The sequence below is a fragment of the Oncorhynchus nerka genome, linkage group LG15, assembly GCF_034236695.1.
Source record: "Oncorhynchus nerka isolate Pitt River linkage group LG15, Oner_Uvic_2.0, whole genome shotgun sequence".
Classification (NCBI taxonomy): domain Eukaryota; kingdom Metazoa; phylum Chordata; class Actinopteri; order Salmoniformes; family Salmonidae; genus Oncorhynchus; species Oncorhynchus nerka.
In genome coordinates this window covers 26,311,591-26,336,080 of record NC_088410.1, presented here as the reverse complement: position 1 = coordinate 26,336,080, position 24,490 = coordinate 26,311,591, and the positions used below count along the sequence as shown (strand labels likewise).

At 43.0% G+C, this 24,490-nt stretch overlaps 2 protein-coding genes across 16 annotated transcripts in view; both read left to right on the top strand.

Moving 5' to 3' along the window:
- The window catches only part of LOC115127718 (nuclear factor 1 X-type-like), a 152,109-nt gene extending 135,594 nt beyond the window's left edge, over positions 1–16,515 (top strand). For 9 of the 15 annotated variants that reach the window (XM_065001391.1, XM_065001388.1, XM_065001389.1 and 6 more), the window contains 5 exons: positions 554–682; positions 5,805–5,974; positions 6,448–6,604; positions 9,045–9,133; positions 11,437–16,515. In XM_065001391.1, coding sequence (XP_064857463.1) covers positions 554–682; positions 5,805–5,974; positions 6,448–6,604; positions 9,045–9,133; positions 11,437–11,451 — 560 coding nt within the window. In that variant the 3' untranslated portion in view covers positions 11,452–16,515. Of the gene's footprint in view, positions 1–553; positions 683–5,804; positions 5,982–6,447; positions 6,605–7,427; positions 9,025–9,044; positions 9,134–11,436 lie in introns of those variants that run through there. The other 6 variants (XM_065001396.1, XM_065001395.1, XM_065001394.1 and 3 more) reach the window with 4 other exon arrangements.
- Positions 16,516–19,674: 3,159 nt separating this feature from the next.
- rnf11a (ring finger protein 11a) lies at positions 19,675–23,791 on the top strand. The gene is made up of 3 exons (XM_029644254.2): positions 19,675–20,171; positions 20,539–20,708; positions 20,966–23,791. Exons 1-3 carry the CDS (start codon positions 20,073–20,075, stop codon positions 21,135–21,137), a joined length of 441 nt encoding a protein of 146 aa, XP_029500114.1. The 5' UTR covers positions 19,675–20,072; the 3' UTR covers positions 21,138–23,791.
- The last annotated feature ends 699 nt before the right edge of the window (positions 23,792–24,490 follow it).

Here is a 24,490-nt window from a genome sequence, read left to right as displayed (position 1 = left end):
GTCTTTCTCACTGAGCAGCTGCAGGCTCTATACTGTAGTTTATATACAGTGTTTCTATTTTGAAAGGAGCTTCATATAGCTCATGGTAGGCCGTGGAGCTTTGGAAAGAGGAGAATATTCAGCCAATCTTGGAAGACAATGGAAGTAGATTTAAAAATGCTTGTAGATTTAATTACTGCCTTGATTCAACCCTACATCAACCCTTCCCCCACCCTGACCACCCCGAAGCCACAACTTCAACTCACCCATTATATTTTTTGAGGGCACTGTTTATACTGAGAATTCTGCAAGTCCTGAGCCCGCCAGGCTGGGATTGGTTAGGAGAACGGCCAATATCCAACAGGACTCATAACAATGCACTGTCATCAGCCAATCAAATTGCTTTAAAACCAATCAATCAAAGAATAAAACATTTCTAATCATGAATTCCCTTTTACATGTTTTGATTTTAAGTGTAGCAGCCAGTCCAAAACATTGTACATTAAACCCAACTCCTCTTCTCCCCCATTTTGATATTATTTTGATATTGATCCCATTTATTTGTTGTTGCCAGGACTGTCCTCGCCTGGTTCTCTTAAGAAGCCGGGGAAGTTTGATTTCAACGCCCTGTCGCCCCAGACGAGGTCCCCCCGCATGACGTTCACACACCACCCGCTGCCCGTGCTGGCAGGAGTAAGACCAGGTGAGCCCCAGCCCCAACCCCTAAAGTCCCTCACCACCCTTATAGAGAAAGAGAGGGAGGGAGAGAGAGAGAGAGAGACGGTTGATAGATGGCGTTCACACACAACACGATGGCAGGGGTGAGTCCAGGTGAGACCAAGCCCTGCCCCAGACCCAACCCCCTTATAGATATACAGATCTCCAGACCCCACCCCCTTATAGATACACAGATCTTCAGACCCCACCCCCTTATAGATATACAGATCTCTAGACCCCACCCCCTTATAGATATACAGAGACCCCACCCCTTATAGATATACAGATCTCCAGACCCCACCCTCTTATAGATATACAGATCTCCAGACCCATATAGATATACAGATCTCCAGACCCAACCCCCTTATAGATATACAGATCTCCAGACCCCACCCCCTTATAGATACACAGATCTCCAGACCCCACCCTATAGATATACAGATCTCCAGACCCCACCCCCTTATAGATACACAGATCTCTAGACCCCACCCTTATAGATCTCCAGATCTCCAGACCCCACCCCTTATAGATCTCTAGACCCCACCCCCTTATAGATCTCTCCAGACCCCACCCTCTTATAGATATACAGATCTCCAGACCCCACCCCCTTATAGATATACAGATCTCTCCAGACCCCACCCCTTATAGATATATAGATCTCTAGACCCCACCCCTTATAGATATACAGACACCCCACCCCCTCAGATCTCTAGACCCCACCCTCTTATAGATACAGATCTCTAGACACCCCCTTATAGATATACTCTCCAGACCCCACCCTCTTATAGATGTACAGATCTCCAGACACCACCCCCTTATAGATATATAGATCTCTAGACCCCACCCTCTTATAGATATACAGCTCTCCACACCCCACCCCCTTATAGATATACAGATCTCTAGACCCCACCCTCTTATAGATGTAGATCTCTAGACCCCACCCCCTCTTATAGATATACAGCTCTCCACACCCCACCCCCTTATAGATATACAGATCTCTAGACCCCACCCTCTTATAGATGTACAGATCTCTAGACCCCACCCCCTTATAGATATACAGATCTCCAGACCCCACCCCACCCCACAGGCCATCATTGAAAATAAGAATTTGTTCTTAACTGACTTGCCTAGTTAAATAAAGGTCAAATAAAAATGTTTAAAAAAATTATAGATATACAGATCTCCAGACCCCACCACAGTATAGATATACAGATCTCTAGACCCCACCCCTAATACTATAGTCACTGAGAAAGAAAGAGAGAGAGATGAGAGAGAATCTTATTGACCCCAATTGCAGATACCACTTTCACCAAGACAACCTAGCAGCAGTAGTAGAATTGAACCCACTTTGATCTGAGAACTAGCGATAAGATCCAGAGATCTCTTGACATTTATTATCATGGCCTGCAACAGTTCAGCTCTATCTCTCTCTCTCATCACTGTTTTCCACACTCTGTCTCACTCTCTCTCTCGCTTTCTTTATTTTGTGTGTCTTCATGCCAGTCATTCCATGCCCATGTGATCGAGCCAGTTCTGTTTCAAACAGGGCAAACACACACAAGTGTAACGGGCGTACACACACACACACACACACACACACACACACTAGTTGTTTCAAACGGCCCACCTCCTCACCTTATAGAAGAACGTTGTGAGCATAGCAAAATGGTCTCCAGGCCTCCGGTCTGAGAATTCCTCTTCTCCTTCTGAGATATGAGCCTGCCAGCTACTGTAGTCCCTGTTGAGTTTCACTTTCCAATGGAATAAATACATCCCCCACTACCTCTTTCTGTCTCTCTCTTTTCCTCCATCCTCTATCTTCTCTCTCTCTTCTCTGAGGATTGGCCTGGTCCGCAGCCAAAGCAGCCCTATCATGTAAAGGTCATTTGGACTCTTACAGCTCTCCCCTTCACGTTTCACTAGAATAGCTTAAGAATTGTACATTTAGATTGGTATACATTTGATATAGATATGTTATACTTTTCATTTTCGTTTCCTAGTATAACAACAGTGAAGGATTGGTTTAAGTATATAGAGCTTGTCCAAGTGCTAGAAGAGCTGTACATTCTATTATTCTATTGACTTTCTGTTACTTGTGTTACGGGAAGATGTGTCAGACCAGCTTCAGGTATATCTGATTCATAGCTGACCCCTTCTCCAAGAGGTTAGTCTGTAATAGAGTTGTAGTGTGAGACTGAGACAGTGTTTAGGCTCCATAGGAGGAGGGGAAGAGGAGGGGGGCTGCTAAGATGGCCGCCGTCCAAATAGAAAGTCCCTCAGAGGCCACACTGCTATAAAGAAACCAATGAAAGGGAGGGAGAGAGAGATAAAGAGTGAGGGAGTGAGGGCGAGAGAGGGATAAAGAGAGACTGGAGAAGGGGTGAGGGAGAAAGGGGGAGAGGGATAGACTGACGGAAAGGAGTGAGGGCGAGAGAGGGACAGAGAGAGACTGGAGAAGGGGTGAGGGAGAAAGGGGGAGAGGGATAGACTGAGGGAAAGGAGTGAGGGAGTGAGGGCGAGAGAGGGACAGAGAGAGACTGGAGAAGGGGTGAGGGAGAAAGGGGGAGAGGGATAGACTGAGGGAAAGGAGTGAGGGAGTGAGGGCGAGAGAGGGACAGAGAGAGACTGGAGAAGGGGTGAGGGAGAAAGGGGGAGAGGGATATACTGAGGGAAAGGAGTGAGGGAGTGAGGGCGAGAGGGACAGAGAGAGACTGGAGAAGGGGTGAGGGAGAAAGGGGGAGAGGGATAGACTGAGGGAAAGGAGTGAGGGAGAGGCTTGACATCAGTAGCTGGGATGGAGCTATAGGCATAGACGTTGTCTGGGTTAGTTTATTTCCTGTTGGCAGGGCCTGGATGCCAGGTGTGACTGTTGTCTGTTTATTCTGGTAGTCAGTCTGGTCTAGTGAGCCCACTTTCACACACACACACACACACACACACACACACACACACACACACACACACACACACACACACACACACACACACACCTCCATACACTGGAGAGATAGAGGGTGACAGACAGACACATTCACAGATGCAAGTCCCCTTGCAGTCTACCAACCAGCTTGCCTGTTTCCAGTGCCAAATCGCCAAGGCCACAGAATCTCAGAAGACACCGTCACACACACACACACACACACACACACACACGCACAATGACTAATGTCTATAAGGGATTTAGCGGTGGGATTTAACTCTCCCAGGCTTCATACTACTGGGCCGAACCACACAGCAATGATAGGCTATGATTGATTACACATTCCCAACAAGCATTACCAACAGGAAAGTGTGTGTGTGTGTGTGTGTGTGTGTGTGTGTGTGTGTGTGTGTGTGTGTGTGTGTGTGTGTGTGTGTGTGTGTGTGTTGTGTTGTGTGTGTGTGTGTCTCTGACTGTCATGCTTCAGTGTGTGTGTGCGTATGCATGTGTGTGTGCGTAATACGTGTCTGCATTCATGTATGTGTGTGTTCAAGCTGTGCTTACTGTAGATAGACAGAGAATACAGAAGAGATGTTTTGTATGAACAGGACCAGATGTTGCAGCCTTGGATGATTCTGTTCATTTAGATACACAAGTAGCATTAGACTCCCTGTAGTACAAACCACAGGGGAAAATGATGTGACGTCCACTCTCTAACTCTCTCTAATCACCACACTGATAAACACACTAATAAATCACACGCATTTACATCTATAGTAAACCCCTGGAGAAAATCATGTGACGTCCATTCTCTAACGCTCTGAAATTACCACACTGATAAACCAATCTAACATGAGATGAATTAACAGATTTATTCAACCCAGTAAGGATTCAGTCTAATGTGTTGGATTACATCAGTTATTCTATTCAGTCTAATGTGTTGGATTACATCAATTATTCTATTCAGTCTAGTGTGTTGGATTACATCAGTTATTCTATTCAGTCTAATGAGTTGGATTACATCAGTTATTCTATTCAGTCTAATGTGTTGGATTACATCAATTACTCCCTTCAGTCTAATGTGTTGGATTACATCAATTATTCTATTCAGTCTAGTGTGTTGGATTACATCAGTTACTCCCTTCAGTCTAATGTGTTGGATTACATCAGTTATTCTATTCAGTCTAGTGTGTTGGATTACATCAGTTATTCTATTCAGTCTAATGAGTTGGATTACATCAGTTATTCTATTCAGTCTAATGAGTTGGATTACATCAGTTATTCTATTCAGTCTAATGAGTTGGATTACATCAGTTATTCTATTCAGTCTAGTGTGTTGGATTACATCAGTTATTCTATTCAGTCTAATGTGTTGGATTACATCAGTTATTCTATTCAGTCTAATGAGTTGGATTACATCAGTTATTCTATTCAGTCTAATGTGTTGGATTACATCAATTACTCCCTTCAGTCTAATGAGTTGGATTACATCAGTTACTCCCTTCAGTCTAATGTGTTGGATTACATCAGTTACTCCCTTCAGTCTAATGTGTTGGATTACATCAGTTATTCTATTCAGTCTAATGTGTTGGATTACATCAGTTATTCTATTCAGTCTAATGAGTTGGATTACATCAGTTATTCTATTCAGTCTAATGTGTTGGATTACATCAGTTATTCTATTCAGTCTAATGTGTTGGATTACATCAGTTATTCTATTCAGTCTAATGTTATTCAATTATTTCAGTCTAATGTGTTGGATTACATCAATTATTCTATTCAGTCTAATGTGTTGGATTACATCAGTTATTCTATTCAGTCTAATGTGTTGGATTACATCAGTTATTCTATTCAGTCTAATGAGTTGGATTACATCAGTTATTCTATTCAGTCTAATGTGTGTTGGATTACATCAGTTATTCTATTCAGTCTAATGTGTTGGATTACATCAGTTACTCCCTTCAGTCTAATGTGTTGGATTACATCAATTATTCTATTCAGTCTAATGTGTTGGATTACATCAGTTATTCTATTCAGTCTAGTTTGTGTCACTGTTGTGTTTCTTGTCTTTTCTGAATGTGTTATATGAATTGTGTCTGGAGTGGGATTACATGGACCCAACTAACTCTCCTCCCTCTGCCCCTTCTCACGCTCTCACTCTTCCCCCTCTCCTCCCCCTCTCTCTCAGGGAGTCCCCGTGCCTCAGCGTCAGCTCTCCACTTCCCCTCCTCCTCCATCATCCAGCAGTCCAGTCCCTACTTCACTCACCCCACCATCCGCTACCACCACCACCAGGACCCGCTCAAGGAGTTTGTCCAATTCGTCTGCGCCGACGGCTCGGGGCAGTCCGGGGGACAGGTGAGAGGTCAGGGAGGGTTGGAGGGGACATGGGACACACACAGACTGTTAGGGTTTCACGTCACACAAACGGACTAAGACCCTTGCACTTCCACACGATCCGTTGTACTGGATTGACTCCCTATAGAAAAACGCTGGAATATTCAGCCATGTTATCTTACTGCTGGGATTCTACCACTAGACCAGGACACAAACCCTTCTTATGGTCCACAATCTCAGATCCCAGATGTATATTTTTCCCTCCCTTTTTAAGTTCTGTATGTCCCAGTCTAACTCCCACATTCTGTCTGTCTTCCTGCTCTAGTGTCCTCCAGTATTTATTTCCATTGTCGTCATGGTTTCTGTGTGTTTGTGTGAGACTGACTGGTGGCTAGCTGGTGCTTCCATCAGCCATATGTGTGTGTGTCCCTGTCCTGGGTGGTGTGTGTGCTGAGTGCTCACCCTGTCCTGTGTGGTGTCTGCTGTCTCTGCAGCCTAACGGAGGTGGTCACAGCCAGAGCAAAATGCCAGGCTCCTTCCTGCTGCCCCCGCCGCCCCCAGTGGCGCGCCCCGTGCCCCTCCCCATGCCCGATTCTAAACCAATCAACACACCCCCCGACGGCGGCGGACTCAGCTCGCCCGCATCTCCGTGTAAGTGACCCTCCCCCGCTCTCGCCCTCACCTCCAACCACTTCGCCCCTCAGACCCCCTGAGATATCTAGAGATATCAAATCCTAAATAAAAATTACTACATAGGTAGGTTAACTCTAGGTAGAGAAACCCCACTCCCCAACCAAGGGTAGTTGGTTAGAGTCCCAAACCCAGTCACCACCTCCTCACTCCTGACCAGAGGAGGCTGGTGGGAGGAGTTAAAGGAATGAATTAATGGAACAGAGCCAAAACACTGTTGATTCCAGTGTTTTGGAGGATGGTTGGAGGATGTCCTCCAACCAGCCTCCTCCAACCAGCCTCCTCTGATCATGAGCGCCCTGCAGTCCTCACTGTCACCTCCCTGGAGCAGTACTCTGTCCACTCCTGTAGAGCAGACTGCCACGCCTATGCCAGAGATCCCTATCAATCTCTCACTCTCTCTCTCTCTCTCTATTCTAAACTAACTTTCCTATTTCTTTCTCTATTTTCCTCTCTCTCTCTCTCTCTCTCTCTCTCTCTCTCTCTCTCTCTCTCTGTGTGTTTCCTGCTAGCACCACAGGAGGCAGTGTAGCTAGGTTTTTTCCCTTCTTGTTGAAGTGTTTGTAGTGGGGGGGGGACCAATGCCCTGTATTCTGTCCTATAGAGTAGGTCCTAGTGTCTGACTAACTGCTATCTTTTAATCAACCCAGACTATGCATGGTCTGTCTATGACAACAGAAGACTAAATTGACCCCTCTCTCATTTCTTGTTTTTCTTTGCTTAATTTGATATACTCATTTATTTCCTTTCTTTTTTCCTTTCATTCTTGTTTTTCTTTGTTAAGGGAACAAAATTAGGGCAGTTGGCGTGGACTCCATAAAACATCACGATGCCCCACTTTACCCATGATGCCCCACTTTACCCACAATTCCCTTGCTTCCTTCCTTCCAGATTATATCTCACAACAATAAAAAAAAAACAATTGAGAACAAAATAAAAACAACTTGAAAATCACATACATAAACGATAAATATCAATCATCATTAAACATATACCGCTAGGTCTAATTAGGGAAATGGGGGGAGAAAAGAGTGTCGCTCGTGGGGGTGTGCGTGCTTTACCTCCGTTGGCTGGCTGGCTTGGTTCCTCTAGGCAGGCAGGGCGAGGTGTGTTGAGAGTCGGGCCGCGGGAGAGGCACACCGAGAGAGAGAGGGGGCACTGGACGGAGCTGCTTTGGTCACTTCCTGTTATTTTTCTTTGTCTCTTCGTCGTCCTGTCCTTCCTACTTTCCCTCCCCACTTTTATCGTTTATCGCCTATCTGTATCACTTTATTTATATAATATACTTTTATATAAATAAATCTACACCTCTTCTCTCCCTCCTCCACCTCCTTGTCTTTATTTATCTTATTCATTTTGTTCCCAGTTTTCACCACACACACACACACACACACATGAATTCCCACAAACTCCTCCAACCTCCCCCTCACTCCGCCCTCACTCGGTCAGAATGGCAGTGTCATTCAGCTGCCTATCATTGGAGTCCAGTAAGCACAACAACTGCCCTAAATTTGGTCCCCTTCTCTGGTCTTGAGTACCTTCACCAAAGTAACAGGAGCTCCTTATCAACAGAATGGAGCATTGGCCAGCACACAAATTATGATTATTTCCTATTGGTTCCCCCCCATAGAGCTTATTCCCTATTGGTTCCCCTCCATAGAGCTTATTCTCTATTGGTTTTCCCCCATAGAGCTTATTTCCTATTGGTTCCACCCATAGAGCTTATTTCCTATTGGTTCCCCCCATAGAGCTTATTTCTTATTAGTTCCCCCCTATAGAGCTTATTTCCTATTGGTTCCCCCTATAGATCCAGACACAGGGCTCTGGGCTGCAAGGTGTATCTGGGACTAACAGGAGGAAGAGGCTCAGCCCAGTTTACTTCACTTCCCCACAGTAACTAACCCTCATAAAGGGCTTCCATTTTTCCCCAGTCTATCTATCTAGGAGACTTTGGGACTACAGTTTATATGCAGTATGATCAATGATCAAGACTGATCAATTATCAATATAGTCTTATTAATTCTAGCTCATTCTAAACACAATTTCCCAGAATCCAGTAATAACACAGTAACATGCACATATTGTACAATTGTGTGTGTGTGTGTGTGTGTGTGTGTGTGTGTGTGTGTGTGTGTGTGTGTGTGTGTGTGTGTGTGTGTGTGTGTGTGTGGCTATGGGTTTGAATATGTGTGTGTGTGTGTGTGAATATGTGTGTGTGAATGTGTGTGGGTTTGAATATGTGTGTGTGTGTGAATATGTGTGTGTGAATGTGTGTGTGTGCATGCATGTGTGTGTGTGTGTGTGTGAATGTGTGTGTGTGTGTGCATGCATGTGTGTGTGACTATGTGTTTGACTCTGCATGTGTGTGTGTGACGGTGTGTGTATCTCTCTCTCTGTGTAGCATACTCCACGGCAGGCTCCACAGCTCCCAACAGGTTTGTCAGCATCGGAGCACGGGACAACTTTCTGAACATCCCCCAGCAGTCTCAGGTAGCTACCACCTCTCTCCGCTTCCACACACTATCTCACATTTTCTGCCAAACAATTGTAAACACGACAAAACACAACAATCAGACATGTTTTAAATGACTAGTTTTCAGTATTGGTTTGCAGTCTTTGCGACAGTAAACTTGTGGTCTTACCCGGAGGACACACAGAAATCTGTGGATTGCTGTAAATCTGTAGATGGCTGAGGTTTTGGCGTATCAGACTCTTTCCTCAGAGTACAGTCCACTTGTGGTGTCTCCCTGGCTGTCTGTGTTGTGCCACTGGGCTGCAGTGTGTTGGGTTGTCCTCCATTACCTACACTACTTTTCTCATTAGGGTCTAACCGCACCTGCCTGCAGACCACTCAGCTATCCCTCCCACAGACACACATGGAAACAATCTGCATTCCTCCTATTCTGTTCTCTCGCTCTCTGTCTCCTCTCTCACTCTCTGTCTTCTCTCTCTCTCTCTGTATCTTCTCTCTCTCTGTGTCTTTTCTCTCTGTCTTCTCTTTCTCTCTCTGTGTCTTCTCTCTCACTCTCTCTCTGTGTCTTCTCTCTCTCTCTCTCACTCACTCTCTCTCTTTCTCTCTGTCTTCTCTCTCTCTCTGGGTCTTCTCTGTGTCTTCTCTCTCTGTGTCTTCTGTCTCTCTGTCTTTTCTCTCTATGTGTCTTATCTCTCTCTCTGGGTCTTCTCGCTCTCTGTCTTTTCTCTGTGTCTTCTTCTTTCTCCCTTCCTTTCCTCTACCTCCCCTCTCTCGCTTATCTCTTTCAACCCTCCCTTCTTCCCCCACACACTCCCTCATCCACAGATGTAACCCTGGCACCCTTCAACTGACTTACTAGTGTAGTTTGAGAGCAGAGACATACACTGAGTGTACAAAACATTAAGAACACCTGCTCTTTCCATGACACAGACTGACCAGGTGAATCCAGGTGAAAGCTATGATCCCTTATTGATGTCACCTGTTAAAACCACTTCAACCAGTCTAGATGAAGGGGAGGAGACAGGTTAAAGAAGGATTTTCAAGCCTTGAAACATTTGACACATGGATTGTGTATGTGTGCCATTCAGAGGGTGAATGGGCAAGACAAGAGATTGAAGTGTCTTTGAACAGGGCAAGGTACTGGGTGCCTGGCACAACGGTTTGTGTCATGAACTGGGGGGGTGCAACTCTGTATTAGGGTAGGTGTTCCTAATGTTTTTTACACTCAGTGAATAACTGGTCTGAGGAGCTCTCTGGTGGCTAAACACAAGTCATGCAGGGAGAGAAAGAGAGGGGGTTAAGAGAAAGAGAGTTAGTTCAAGCTCTGTGCTCCACAGGCGAAGTCACGTCCTGACTGTCTGGTTGCCCGTGGCAACCAGACATGATGTCATAGGCAGTTTAACTTAGCCTTGAAGGGAGTTAAGGAGAAGTGGGAGTGGTCAGTCCTGCCAGGGATTACATTGGGGGAGAGAGAGAAGAGAGAGGAAGTTGGGAGAGAAAAGAGGAGGAGTTAGAAGCCCAAAAGGATCCTGGGAAAGGGAAAAGGAGGAAGGAAAGAGAGGGGAAAAGGGAGGAGAGAAACTTTCTCTCCGGGGTCCTATAGGAATGTAACAGAATAGAGAGCAGAGTGTAGCTATAGGGCCTTCAGTGATTAGCTGCCTTTCCCTGGGTCTACTCTGTGGAATGTTGTCTGGAGCCTGAGCAGAGCTGCCACTTAACCAGACCTGGGTTCAAATACTATTTGAAATATTTTCAATTGTGCCAGGCAAGCTCAATCCAGCCAAGAAACTATTTCCAATAGTATTGGAACCCAGCTCCCAGAGTCAAATGCCAACCCTATAACTCTGTACCCTCAGTGAGTCTTATCAAACTGTGAAACCTGATCCTGGGAGTAGCTGCATGGCCTGCAGTAGTTGACTTCATGGTGTCATTTGAAACAGTAAAGAAAGTCTTGTGAATCATGTTACATCTAAACTTTGTACTTATTGGAGACTTTGACGGTTGAAATACTACAACGTGAAAGAAGTACTTTTACAAACTGTCGTCTTGAAATGACTTACTTACATACTGTGTGAGGAATGATCAACTTAAGTTTCCTAGGCATTGGGGTATGATCGAGGCTCAGCTCAGTAAAGGGAAAAGTTGCTATGAAGGATGGTCCTCTAGTGGCTAGTTAATATTTTGCATGACAACATTTTTTAAATCGATTATTTTCCTGAACCATTTATTTACTTATAAATGTGTAACTGTTGAACTTAGTGATGTTACCACATGACAAAGATGAACCTGATGTTTCCTGTATTTTATTTCTCTTCTATAGTCTTGGTTCCTCTGACAAGGCCTCCGACTCAACCGCTAGAATTGTGTCATGAGAAAATTGGGAATGGAAAAACAACACAACACACAAAACAAACAACACTGACTACAAACAAACTGCTGACACTAAAGTATTTTTGCTCAACAACCAACAACACAAAAACAGAAAATAACCCCCCAGAAGAATACCCATTTCCACGATTTGAACATTTGAACCGGAACAACCATCTCCCTATACAGAAGGCTGAAAAGAGATCGGTTGAAGTGGACAGACTCAGAACGAACGACAGAACGAGGAAGAAGAGGAGGAAGAAAGATGAGGAAATGTCACACACAAAACATGTCAGAAAGCAAACAAAAATATGCAACCTGACAACTAACTGACCAATTTCGTTTTATTGTTGTTTTTATATTTTATTTTCACAATGAAACTCCATGCAATGGCTGGGAGATCCACCCACACACAACAGTGTAAAACACATAGTTGGCAGAATTTGGTCATTTGAGCTATAGCTATAAACATTGTCACCACCCAAAAGAACCCATTCTGTAATCCTTTAGTCTCTCCTCCTGACGGTGCTATATGTCCCTGCTCCCTCTCTCATCTGTCAACCAGGTGTCCAGGGTTGCCCCGGCAACGCCCACAGCCTCACACAACCACATCCGATTGGCCTCACTGCCGCTTAATGTACTCAGCCCTGAATCCCCTACCTCCTCCCTTTTTCTGATTGGCCAAACACTGGGACACCATCCAATGGTGTGATACCATCTGCACTAGATGGCTGGTTTTAGCTTACCCTCTTGTGAAGAGCGATAGCCAATAGCATGAGCCGAGAGCAAACACAAAACAGTCAGTCGGTCAGACATAAGACAGTCAGACATAACAGACAGAAAGTCAGTCAGTCAGACAGACATAACAGACAGACAGACAGACAGACAGACAGACAGACAGACAGACAGACAGACAGACAGACAGACAGACAGACAGACAGACAGACAGACAGACATAACAGAGAGACAGACAGACATAAGAGACAGACATAACAGACAGTCAGACAGACAGACAGACAGACAGACAGACAGTCAGACAGACAGACAGTCAGACAGACAGACAGACAGACATACAACACTATGCCCTCTTTCGTCCCCTCACCTATATGCACTACTGAAACAAATAAGGGAGGAAACAGAGCGATCCAGCAGGTCGCTGAAGGCAGTGTGTGTGTGTGGGCAATGGGCTGTGGCTCTGGCATCCTGGCACTCACACATACACGCACTCACGCAGACTCAAAGTACGTACACACACACACACACAGATCATTGTCTCCAGAACCCACACGTCTGGCAGACACAACTGATTCACTGACAATACCATTTTGTCTGTGTGTCCTTCACAGTAACATAATACATGCATAGGATCAACATCATCTTGTAATAACTAGCTTTCTTTTTGTTTGTAGCCGTTTTCTTGCATTTCATTTTGTCTGCCGGATTGGTTTTGGTTTTGTCTCACTTGGATTCTTTTGCTTATGTTTGACCTTCTTCCCTAAGATCTTTTTCTTTCATCCGCTTTTTATTTTGCAGAAAAAATATCATCTTCGTTTGCAATAACAGGCATCTCTGAAATCTCTCACAAACACCAGTACAGGAACTTGCGACAACCCCTGCCCTGCTTCACCCTGTAACCACAGTCCATTCACAGTAGCGCCCGGAGGAACACACGCTGACACACCACCGTATCAAAATGCACACTACTAACACCGTCACCCTGATTCCAAACACAAAGGTGAGCCTTTATATACGAGTTTCTCCAAACTGCCTTTGATAATGGTTTTTCATTCATTTTGACATTTGTCATTTTTAATTTGAGATACCTTGTTTTTTTCTATTGTAAATGTGATTTATTAAATTGTTATTGATATTGTAATTTTTTTTTTTATCATGACACAATAATTCAAACAAAAAAAAGCCAAACCTCACAAAATAACTGGACTGCCTAGCTGTTGGTTTCTTCCATGTGCAGGGATAGAATTGTCTGACAGCCCAGGCACTCTTGAGTTTATAGTGAAATTAGCTCTATGTACTCAAATCATATATCACAACTATAACAATCTATGGAAGTGCCTCTGTACTCCCCTATCATGCAATTAGTTCAAATTCAGGTTGATGTTTTTGTTCACATATATGCTAAAGCTACAAAGAATGGTGATGTTTCTTCCTATATGGAAACCATTGGCTATAGGACAGAATCTTTGTAGAAGACTGCAAAATGTTATAAAGAGAGAGAGAGAGATCTTAAACATATATATTTATGGTATATGCTCCTTTTTAAACTTGACTAAAATGAGCTTGTTGGCAGTTTAGTTATTTTCTGAACTCTTGAGCTAGCAGAATTCCATGATGGACAGCACCTCACTGTCACCATGACAATTCAATGAGCACCCACCCACCCTCCACAAATCTACAGTGCAGCGTTCAAAAAACGAAACAAAAATGTCCATGATGCAAAATAGATGAAACATGTCAAAATCGACAATGGAAAAATTGAAGAAAAAAGTGTTTGTTTTTTTGATGGAAAGTATTATTATTGAAAAATATGTGTCGATTGAGCCACGTGCAATGCATTGGGTAGATTCATTGTGTTTTGTCTGTTAGAGATTTTTAAGAAAGCTAAGAAGAAAAGAGAAAAAAATCTATTTGTTTCAAGTCCGATGTGCTCCTGGACTCTAAACTAACAGAGCCATATCCTAGTCTTTGTAAGTTGGGGGTATTTGTTTTTATTTTCCTTTAGTGTCTCTTTTTTAATGTTTAACGTGTAATCATTTGTTTATAAACATGTTTGGAGGGGCTGAAGGAAGAAACATTTCTTACAAAACATTTAAAAACAAATTGAACATGGAATGAAAAACCGGTGAAATGAAAAACCGGCACTTTTACACACTATAAAGTACATTCAAACTATTACAAAATGAATGATAATGAACAAAATAATGACTACCTTTAGGAAACCGCATTTATTACTCCTCTTCTCTATTTCTATTCCTTCTCCTGTTTGTAATATTGAGTGGAGGGAGGGGTTCCTATTCCTTCCTATATTCCTCTAGTAGGTTGTGAAACAAAAGGCATTTTGGTTCAACCTTTAGATAGGACGAGAGCTGTACTGTAGGCTTATCAATGCCCACAACTACTTCTTCTGATTTCTCCCAGACTATTATACTCCTCTCTCTGAGTCTGAGCAAAGGAAAAAAACAGGAAAATGGCAGCTTAGAATTTGTTTCATTTGAGGAGCCAGCCAGTCTGTCAGAACCATGATGTAATGATAGAAATACAGTAGGCCTATGCAAAGTGAGCTTCCCTCCACCCCTTCCTTCTCCACCCTCTCCCTCATTCCCCTGTAAATTCACCTTGACTAGTGCTTGTGCTGTAGTGTAGTTTCCCAGCAGTTAAAGGTTGTCCCTTAAAAGTGCCTTTTGTTCACAGACTCCATTTTGTAATCCAGATCGCTCCCCTTTCATTCGAAATAATTCAAGGTAGAGGTGGAAGTGCCCCTAAGTGCAGATCTAGGATCAGTTTACTGTATATCCTGACCTGAACCATTAGGAGGGGATATGCAAAACTGATCTTAGATCAGTGCTTAGTGAGCAACTTCATCTGACCTCAACCTTTGAAAAATGATCCCCCTCCATTGTATCAACCTTCCCATAAATCCTTTCCCTTTTCAAAATCCGTATATATATAGTACAAAAGGAAACTGGTGTGAATTAGTTCTTTACTTTTTATTGATAAATGATGGGAAAAAAATACTGAAAAGGCAAAAAAAAATTGTTCTCGTTCCCCCTTGCTCTCTGGCTTTTTTCTTCTTCCCTCCGTCTCCTCCTCTCCTCTCCTCTCCTCTGTCTATCTGTTCTCTCGTAGACACCGGAGTAGTCTGTAACTGTGTCCTCTCTCTCTCCTTCCCCCTCCCTCCCTTCCTTCCTTCCGTTGATGGAAGGGGTTGTTGAAAAAAAAAATGGCCGAAACTTTTTGTCTTGAGCAGAATGCAGTTAGCTCACGTTATTCTTGTCTGTATTGCCTCTTCTTCACATTGTATACCATTACCCATCCTCTTCAGCTTCTCCATTCAAACAGCTAATGTAAGTGAACAAATTACACCAATGGGCTTTTGGGGGTGCGCCTGCCCAGTGTAGGGTAGGACTGGGTGTTAGTGGTCATGGGGGTAAAGGTCTTAGGGGGTCAATAATGTTGGGGTAAAGGAGAAATTATAGGGGTACCTTTTGGGTGTTGGGGGGGTGCTCTTCTGCTGTGACAAGTTAAGAGTTTTTATTTATTTTGTTTTATTTTATTCCTTTATTTTTATTTTTGACTTAATTTGGATTTTTGCTTTCATAGTTCCTAACTATCAGGGTATGCCGTCATAGAAACTCTATAAGAGAGTCTTGGACTGTAAATGAAATGCTACAAGCACCTTATAACTACTGGCTGAGAAAAGGGGGTTTGCAATACTACCAGCACACACACACACCTAGTCATGTATCAAATACTCTAAACTCTTGTATTATTATTGTGAGGTTTTATCTAGTGAAGCCAGGAGCAGTATTAGCCATTGGCAAAACACACACCACAACCCACCATATAGAGCCAGCATGAACCAGGCTTGAGGCATACTCTCAAGTGAAACGTAGAGATATCAGTTTGAATGCCAGGCTCTAAAATCTCTGTTCCGTTTTGAGATTATTTTTATTTTTTTGTGGTGTCTAGACAGTACGCCCTTTGACCCCCGACCCTACGCCCTCAGAGCAGAAGAGCCCCACTCATGCCTGTAGCTCTGTCTGAAATGGCACCCTATTCCCTACATAGTGCACTACTTTTTCACTATTCCCATAGGGCCCTGTTCAAAAGTAGTGCACTATGTAGGGAATAGGGTGCCATTTTAAATGCATCCCATGTCTTTGTGTATAAGAAACACCCCCAGAGCTCTATAGGTGAAATGCATGTGTTAATTACAGTTTCTTTTCCATAAGAAGAAAAACACAGTTTGAGCAGAGCAGCACCTTGATTGAATAAAAGGATGTTCTTGACTGTAGCATCTTGACTGTGTTGTGTCTTTATTTATGATCATGACTGAGAATGGAAATGATGATAGTGGAACCTCATACCTACATGACAAGTTCAGGTAGTTTGATGTGGAAAGGTAGCCATACAGTGAAGGATGTTCTTGACTGTTGGATCTGTGTTGTCTTCATTATTATGACTGTAAATTAATATGATGAAGGGATATACAGTGGGGCAAAAAAGTATTTAGTCAGCCACCAATTGTGCAAGTTCTCCCACTTAAAAAGATGAGAGAGGCCTGTAATTTTCATCATAGGTACACTTCAACTATGACAGACAAAATGAGAAAAAAAATCCAGAAAATCACATTGTAGGATTTTTTATGAATTTATTTGCAAATTATGGTGGAAAATAAGTATTTGGTCAATAACAAAAGTTTATCTCAATACTTTGTTATATACCCTTTGTTGGCAATGACAGAGGTCAAACGTTTTCTGTAAGTCTTCACAAGGTTTTCCCACACTGTTGCTGGTATTTTGGCCCATTCCTCCATGCAGATCTCCTCTAGAGCAGTGATGTTTTGGGGCTGTTGCTGGGCAACACGGAATTTCAACTCCCTCCAAAGATTTTCTATGGGGTTGAGAGCTGGAGACTGGCTAGGCCACTCCAGGACCTTGAAATGCTTCTTACGAAGCCACTCCTTCGTTGCCCGGGCGGTGTGTTTGGGATCATTGTCATGCTGAAAGACCCAGCCACGTTTCATCTTCAATGCCCTTGCTGATGGAAGGAGGTTTTCACTCAAAATCTCACGATACATGGCCCCATTCATTCTTTCCTTTACACGGATCAGTCGTCCTGGTCCCTTTGCAGAAAAACAGCCCCAAAGCATGATGTTTCCACCCCCATTCTTCACAGTAGATATGGTGTTCTTTGGATGCAACTCAGCATTCTTTGTCCTCCAAACATGACGAGTTGAGTTTTTACCAAAAAGTTATATTTTGGTTTCATCTGACCATATGACATTCTCCCAATCTTCTTCTGGATCATCCAAATGCTCTCTAGCAAACGGGCCTGGACATGTACTGGCTTAAGCAGGGGAACACGTCTGGCACTGCAGGATTTGAGTCCCTGGCGGTGTAGTGTGTTACTGATAGTAGGCTTTGTTACTTTGGTCCCAGCTCTCTGCAGGTCATTCACTAGGTCTGGGATTTTTGCTCACCGTTCTTGTGATCATTTTGACCCCACGGGGTGAGATCTTGCATGGAGCCCCAGATCGAGGGAGATTATCAGTGGTCTTGTATGTCTTCCATTTCCTCATAATTGCTCCCACAGTTGATTTCTTCAAACCAAGCTGCTTACCTATTGCAGATTCAGTCTGCACAGCCTGGTGCAGGTCTACAATTTTGTTTCTGGTGTCCTTTGACAGCTCTTTGGTCTTGGCCATAGTGGAGTTTGGAGTGTGACTATTTGAGGTTGTGGACAGGTGTCTTTTATGCTGATAACAAGTTCAAACAGGTGCCATTAATACAGGTAACAAGTGGAGGACAGAAGAGCCTCTTAAAGAAGTTGTTACAGGTCTGTGAGAGCCAGAAATCTTGCTTATTTGTAGGTGACCAAATACTTATTTTCCACCATAATTTGCAAATAAATTCATTAAAAGTCCTACAATGTGATTTTCTGGATTTTTTTTTCTCATTTTGTCTGTCATAGTTGGAGTGTAACTATAATGAAAATTACAGGCCTCTCTCATCTTTTAAGTGGGAGAACTTGCACAATGGTGGCTGACTAAATACTTTTTTCCCCCACTGTAACTATTGTTAGTGTTATTAGTGTAACAGTATAACTTTAGACCGTCCCCTCTCGCGAACCAGGGACCCTCTACACATATCAATAACAGTCACCCTCGAAGCATCGTTACCCATCGCTCCACAAAAGCCGTGGCCCTTGCAGAGCAAGGGGAACTACTACTTCAAGGTCTCAGAGCAAGTGACGTCACCGATTGAAACGCTATTTAGCGCACACCACTAACTAAGCTAGCCGTTTCACATCCGTTACATTAGCAGTGGGGGGAAAAGTACCCAATTTCATACTTCAGCAAAAGTAAAGATACTTAATAGAAAATGACTCTAGTAAAAGCCACCCAGTAAAGTACTACTTGAGTAAAAGTCTAAAAGTATTTGGTTTTAAATATACTAAAGTATTAAAAGTATACTGAACAAAAATATAAACGCAACAAGTGTTAGTCCCATGTTTCATGAACTGAAATAACATATCCCAAAAATGTTCCATATGCACAAAAAGCTTTTCTCTCAAATGATGTGCACAAATTTGTTTACATTGCTGTTAGTGAGCATTTATCATTTTCCAACAATCTATCCACCTGACAGCTGTGGCATTTCAAGAAGCTGATTAAACAGCATGATTATTACACAGGTGCACCTTGTGCTGGGGACATTAAAAGGCCAATCTAAAAATGTGCCGTTTTGAGGGAGTTTGCAATTGGCATGCTGACTGCAGTAATATCTACCAGACCTGATGCTATTCTCCAGTCATGTGAAATCCTTAGATTAGGGCCTAATGAATTTATTTCAATTAGGTGAGTTCCTTCTATGAACTGTAACTCAGTAAAAATATTTGAAATGTTTTGTTCAGTGTAAATGTTATTGCAAAAATATACTTAAGTATCAAAAGTAAAAATTTAAATCCTTTCACATTCTTGATATTAAGCAAACCAGACGGCATGATTTTCTTTTGTTTTATGGATAACCAGAGGCACACTCCAACATACTGACATACTGTTTACAAACAAAGCATTTGTGTTTAGTGAGTCAGCCAGATCAGAGGCAGAATGGATGACCATGGATGTTCTCTTGGTAAGTACTTGAATTGGACCATTTTTCTGTCCTGCTAAGCATTCGAAATGTAACGAGTACTTTTGGGTGTCGGGGAAAATGTATGGAGTAAAAATTACATTATTTTCTTTAGGAATGTAGCGGAGTAAAATTTGTCAAAAATATACATAGTAAAGTACAGATAACCCCCCAAAAACGACTTAAGTAGTAATTTAAAGTATTTTTACTTAATTACGTTACACTACTGCTTATTAGGCATATTTTCTCGTCCACCTACCCGCCATTTTTTCGAAAGGCAACTTCCGGATCTCCCAACTTCCTATTAACTAGCTACGTCACTTCTGTGTATACAGTTTGTAAACAAAGCCAAAACAAAGATGGATTCATCAAGAGGTTTAATCTAAAAATATAGTCAGATCGAATAACACAAATTGAAATCGGTGTCATTTACAGTTCGCTGACTTAGTTATTGGAAAATTAGAGACAGCATTTACATGTCGTTGTTTCGAGCGATATTGACTTTTATTTCGAAGTTACACAGCGATTATAATAGTTTTTCTGCATCGACGTTGGAGGGCTGTTGTTCATTCCTATTTGCCAGCTACCCCGCAGGCTAGCTAAAAATACAACTTATTTAGCAAGACACGTACAAATATTTGTTTTTGTTGCTTATCTTGCTGTCCTGTTAGCTAGCTGTCCTGTTCGTATTGGGGGTTGTGTGTGCTGGTCCAGTTCAATGGGGAACTGTTTGTCTTCGCAAGGCGCCGACGACTTGTCTCTCCTCAACGAGTCCCAGGAAGCCAGTGTTCCAGGGGAGCCTCCACCGCCTTACCAGGTAAATTCAGGGGGAGATGGATCACATCTATACCGGGGATTCATTGATAACAATGTCAACTAACTGGCCACGTTGTTAAGTTAGCCTAGTGGTATGTTGCATGGGCTGTGTTTTGTATATGTTTTGCTCATTTCGTATTCTGTCAGAAGTTTAGGGTTCACTAGTAAGCTATAACTGTCATGTGAGAAATTCTGGCATGGTTTAGCTTACTAACACCTATAAAGGCTTTCTGTCCATTTCCCCATCAAGTCAATGGTATAAAATCTGAGATAGTAGAGGATCCACATGTAGTTTTGGGGGGGTCCAGAGACTCCCCAATGACTATATCATGGGTTACCCTGTACCCCTCTCCACACATTCCATACAGGAGCGTGTCCATGCGCCAGTGTACCACCCCACCCCCAGTCAGACGTGCCTGGCCAGCCAGCTAACAGAGGAGGAGCAGGTCCGTATCGCCCAGCGGATTGGCCTCATCCACCACCTCCCCAGAGGCATCTTCGACCCCGGCTCTGAGCCCTCTGACAAGAAAGTCAAAGAGTATGTCTTTTTCTGCCCTGTGACCAACCATATCATTTTTCTTGTAGCTCAACCAATTTAGACACTAATTTACTAGCAATGTCCTATTTCTAGCCACATTATCTTGAGCCATGCATGGCCCAGAAGGATATTAGTGGGTCCTCACCTCATCCATTACCAAGTGTATGTAAGTTAGCTGTAGGCCTCTTATTATTTGAAACCTGTACCACATTTTGACTAAATGCTATCTATCATGTCGTGCGCCTCACTCTCTCCAGGTGTGCGATCTGCATGAATGACTTTGAGTATGGCGACCCCATCCGGTTCCTTCCCTGCCTGCACATCTACCACGTGGACTGCATCGACACCTGGCTGATGAGGTCCTTCACCTGTCCTTCCTGTATGGAGCCTGTGGATGCCGCCCTGCTCTCCTCCTATGAGACCAACTGAACTGGTCTCATAGGAGACCAGTTCACTCATCTGAGCAGTCTCTGGCTGGGTCCTGTTCATTAGGCCAAACAGAAGAAAACTGATTAAAGCAGGGAGGGACTTGACCTGGACTTGTCCAATAAGAAGTGCTTGTTCAATTGTTTTCAGTTGCAAAACTATTCCCTATTTAATGTACTACTTTTCACCAGAGCCTTATAGGCCCTGATCCAAAGTAGTGCATTAAATGGGGAATAGGGTGCACACAATCCTAGAAACTTCCCCTTTAACAGAGGTGCCAAACGCCCTTATGACACATCACCTCTTTAACCCGGATGCTCTGTCCTAGTCACACAGCCCTGGGAGGAGTGATGGGTTGTGTCAAAATATATATATATTTTAAATGTAACCTTTATTTCACTAGTGAAGTCAGTTAAGAACAAATTTTTATTTACAATGACGGCCTGCACCGGCCAAACTCGGACGGTGCTGGTTGTGGGACTGCCGGTTGTGATACAGTCTGGATTTGAACCAGGTGGTCTGTAGTGACGCCTCTAGCACTGAGATGCAGTGTCTTAGACCACTGCGCCACTTGGAAGCTCCATATGTAGGGTGTACCACACTGAGTGTGTTGAAAGTGGGGTGTTCTACTCTGTATTGGGGCTTTTGGAATTAGGAACGTCTGTCTCTTTCGCCTTTTCAGACTTGTTGCCAAATACATGTGAAGTGAAGGATATAGATGGAGATCTTTAGAAGTCATGATGAGAGATATTATTGACAACTGATTTCACCTTTGGATGATCTGAGGGTGGTAGACTAGAGATTGGCCCATTAGTTTAGTTTATGTAGGCTGGTCTTGGATCTGTTAGTGCTGTCTTCTTGACAACAGCTGATAAGATGGCACAAACAGATCTTTGTTTATGTGGTTGGTTTATTTTATTTCCCTTTTCAATCATCCCCCTCCAGACTAAAATGTGCAATATGATGTGAGGAAGTGCTAGAATTGCACCGTTCTGATTGGTCAAAAGAAGGTGACCCCCGACCTTAACACTGCTGTCTCGGCCAATTAGCTTTAAGACGGGTATGGCCTTGAATGTCTCTCAAAAAAGCACAGGGCTCTTGACTAGAATGCAAACATTTTTCTCATTAAATGGCAATCGTAGAGAGAGAAAAAAAGTTCACAAAATAATGAGATATGAGAATAAGCTATGAGGTCTCCATCCCATGCCGGTCTAGTAGGTTACCTCATGACTTACTACTGGCCTCATACCTTTATTGGAGATGTCACTACTGGCCTCATACCTTTATTGGAGATGTCACTACTGGCCTCATACCTTTATTGGAGATGTTGGATTTGTATGTATGTTGTTTTACAGGGTGGGTTGTTGTAGCTGTTAGTTAGTCTGGTTCCAGATCTATTTGTGCTGTCTTGCCAAGGTGGCCAGCCTTACTGGGCTAGCTCTTAGTACCTTAAACTGCATTTTCACCTTGGATCTTTTTCCTTACAAAGCTTTGCCTTGACTGTGTGCTGTCTTACTCTTATGAGATCATGGTTTGTTGTTGTTGTTCATTCTTATGTTTACTGTTAGTGAGTGACTTTTGCGTCCAAAATGGCAAACTAATCCCTATATAATGCACTACTTTTGAGCAAAGCACGATGCAGGAACTGGTCAAGAGTAGTGCACTATGTAGGGATTAGGGTGCCATTTTGGACGTGGCCCAAAATGCTGTGCCATTATCTATCCCCGAATTCTATGCACCTTGGGATCTCCTCTGGTACCGTGTAGGTCTGGGACTGTATTCACAAAGAGTCTTAGAGTACGAGACCGTTTTGCCTTTTGGATCATAGTTATATGTACTCCTAGTCTTTGTGACGACAGGCCTTGAATCAGGACAGAGGAAATATCTTTTGTTCTCCTTTTCCCTCTTCCTTCTATTTCTCCTACTACTCACTCTATTGTCTCTTTGAATAACTTTATTGTAGAAGTGTTTGACAAGAGAGAAAGAGAATAATTGACACTGTTTTGGATACTGTGTGTAAAGGTTGTATCTAGAGTGTTTTCCAATGTTGTCAGAAAATGTGTTTGTGAATATAGATCTGTTTTTTTTGTATTGTAGTTATGATCTATTCTACATGATTGAATTCCAGAGGCTTTTTAAACTGTTTTGTCGATCGATTATTGGGCTAAAATGAATAGGAAACTCTTATTGATTGACTGTGGTTTGATACTAACAAAGTAAGGACAAGTGAGAGAGGGTACAGACTCAAACTGAGGAGAATAGAATGGATTGTGACTTGAAACCATTCTGAATGTAACTATCTTGATGGTGGACATTACTGTGGTGAAGTCAAAACCAGGAGCGTATTTGAAATGTACCCTCATCACCAACTCTCTTCAGGTGAAAGTGGGGAAAGTACGGCTGCTATTCAGTTCAGTCCTAGACCTATGCCCTTTTAGGTGAACGTGAGCCAACTCCTGTGAAGTACAATCATTTCTGATACTCGTGTCATTGCTTTAGTGCTCCTTGAAGCCGGAGATGGAGAGTGTGTCGACTGAAAGAAGAATATGATTAGTCAGACTGTTCCTGGCTGCTGTTTCTGGGTTTTGTAATGTGTGTGTGCAATGAGGGCTCAGCTTTTAGGAAAAACTACAATAAAAAGTGAATGCCAAATCTAACCTCTTCATATATGGCTTCTTATTACCATATTCTAATTTTGTATCTGTTTCGTCATAGTTGTTACTTTGTTTTAGCAATTTGTAATAATGAATTGCAAGTGCACCATCTTTGGCATAACAGGTTAGCTAGATTGAGGTGTCTTGTGATTCCAGTGTATCCCACCCACAGGATGCTTTCACCATCATAATCCACCCATCTATCGTCCGCTACAGTGAGGTCATCAAGAAAGAAGACAATATTTACATTTTTTTTTTGCCTGCTAAGAATGGAAGAGAGATGACCTCAATGATGACACAGAGGTCTTCTGTCCCCTGCTAGACAAGGACCACCTCAATGATGACACAGAGGTCTTCTGTCCCCTGCTAGACTAGGACCACCTCAATGATGACACAGAGGTCTTCTGTCCCCTGCTAGACAAGGACCACCTCAATGATGACACAGATGTCTTCTGTCCCCTGTAGACAAGGGCCCTGGCCATGTTCAGGGAGCAAATAAGGAGGGTTTCTTTATGTCATCTTAAGAGTCCTATCTCCTAATATACTCAGCAAAAAAGAAACATCCTCTAACTGTCAACTGCATTTATTTTCAGCAAACTTAACATGTGTAAATATTTGTATGAACATAAGATTCAACAACTGAGACATAAACTGAACAAGTTCCACAGACATGTGACTAACAGAAATGGAATAATGTGTCCC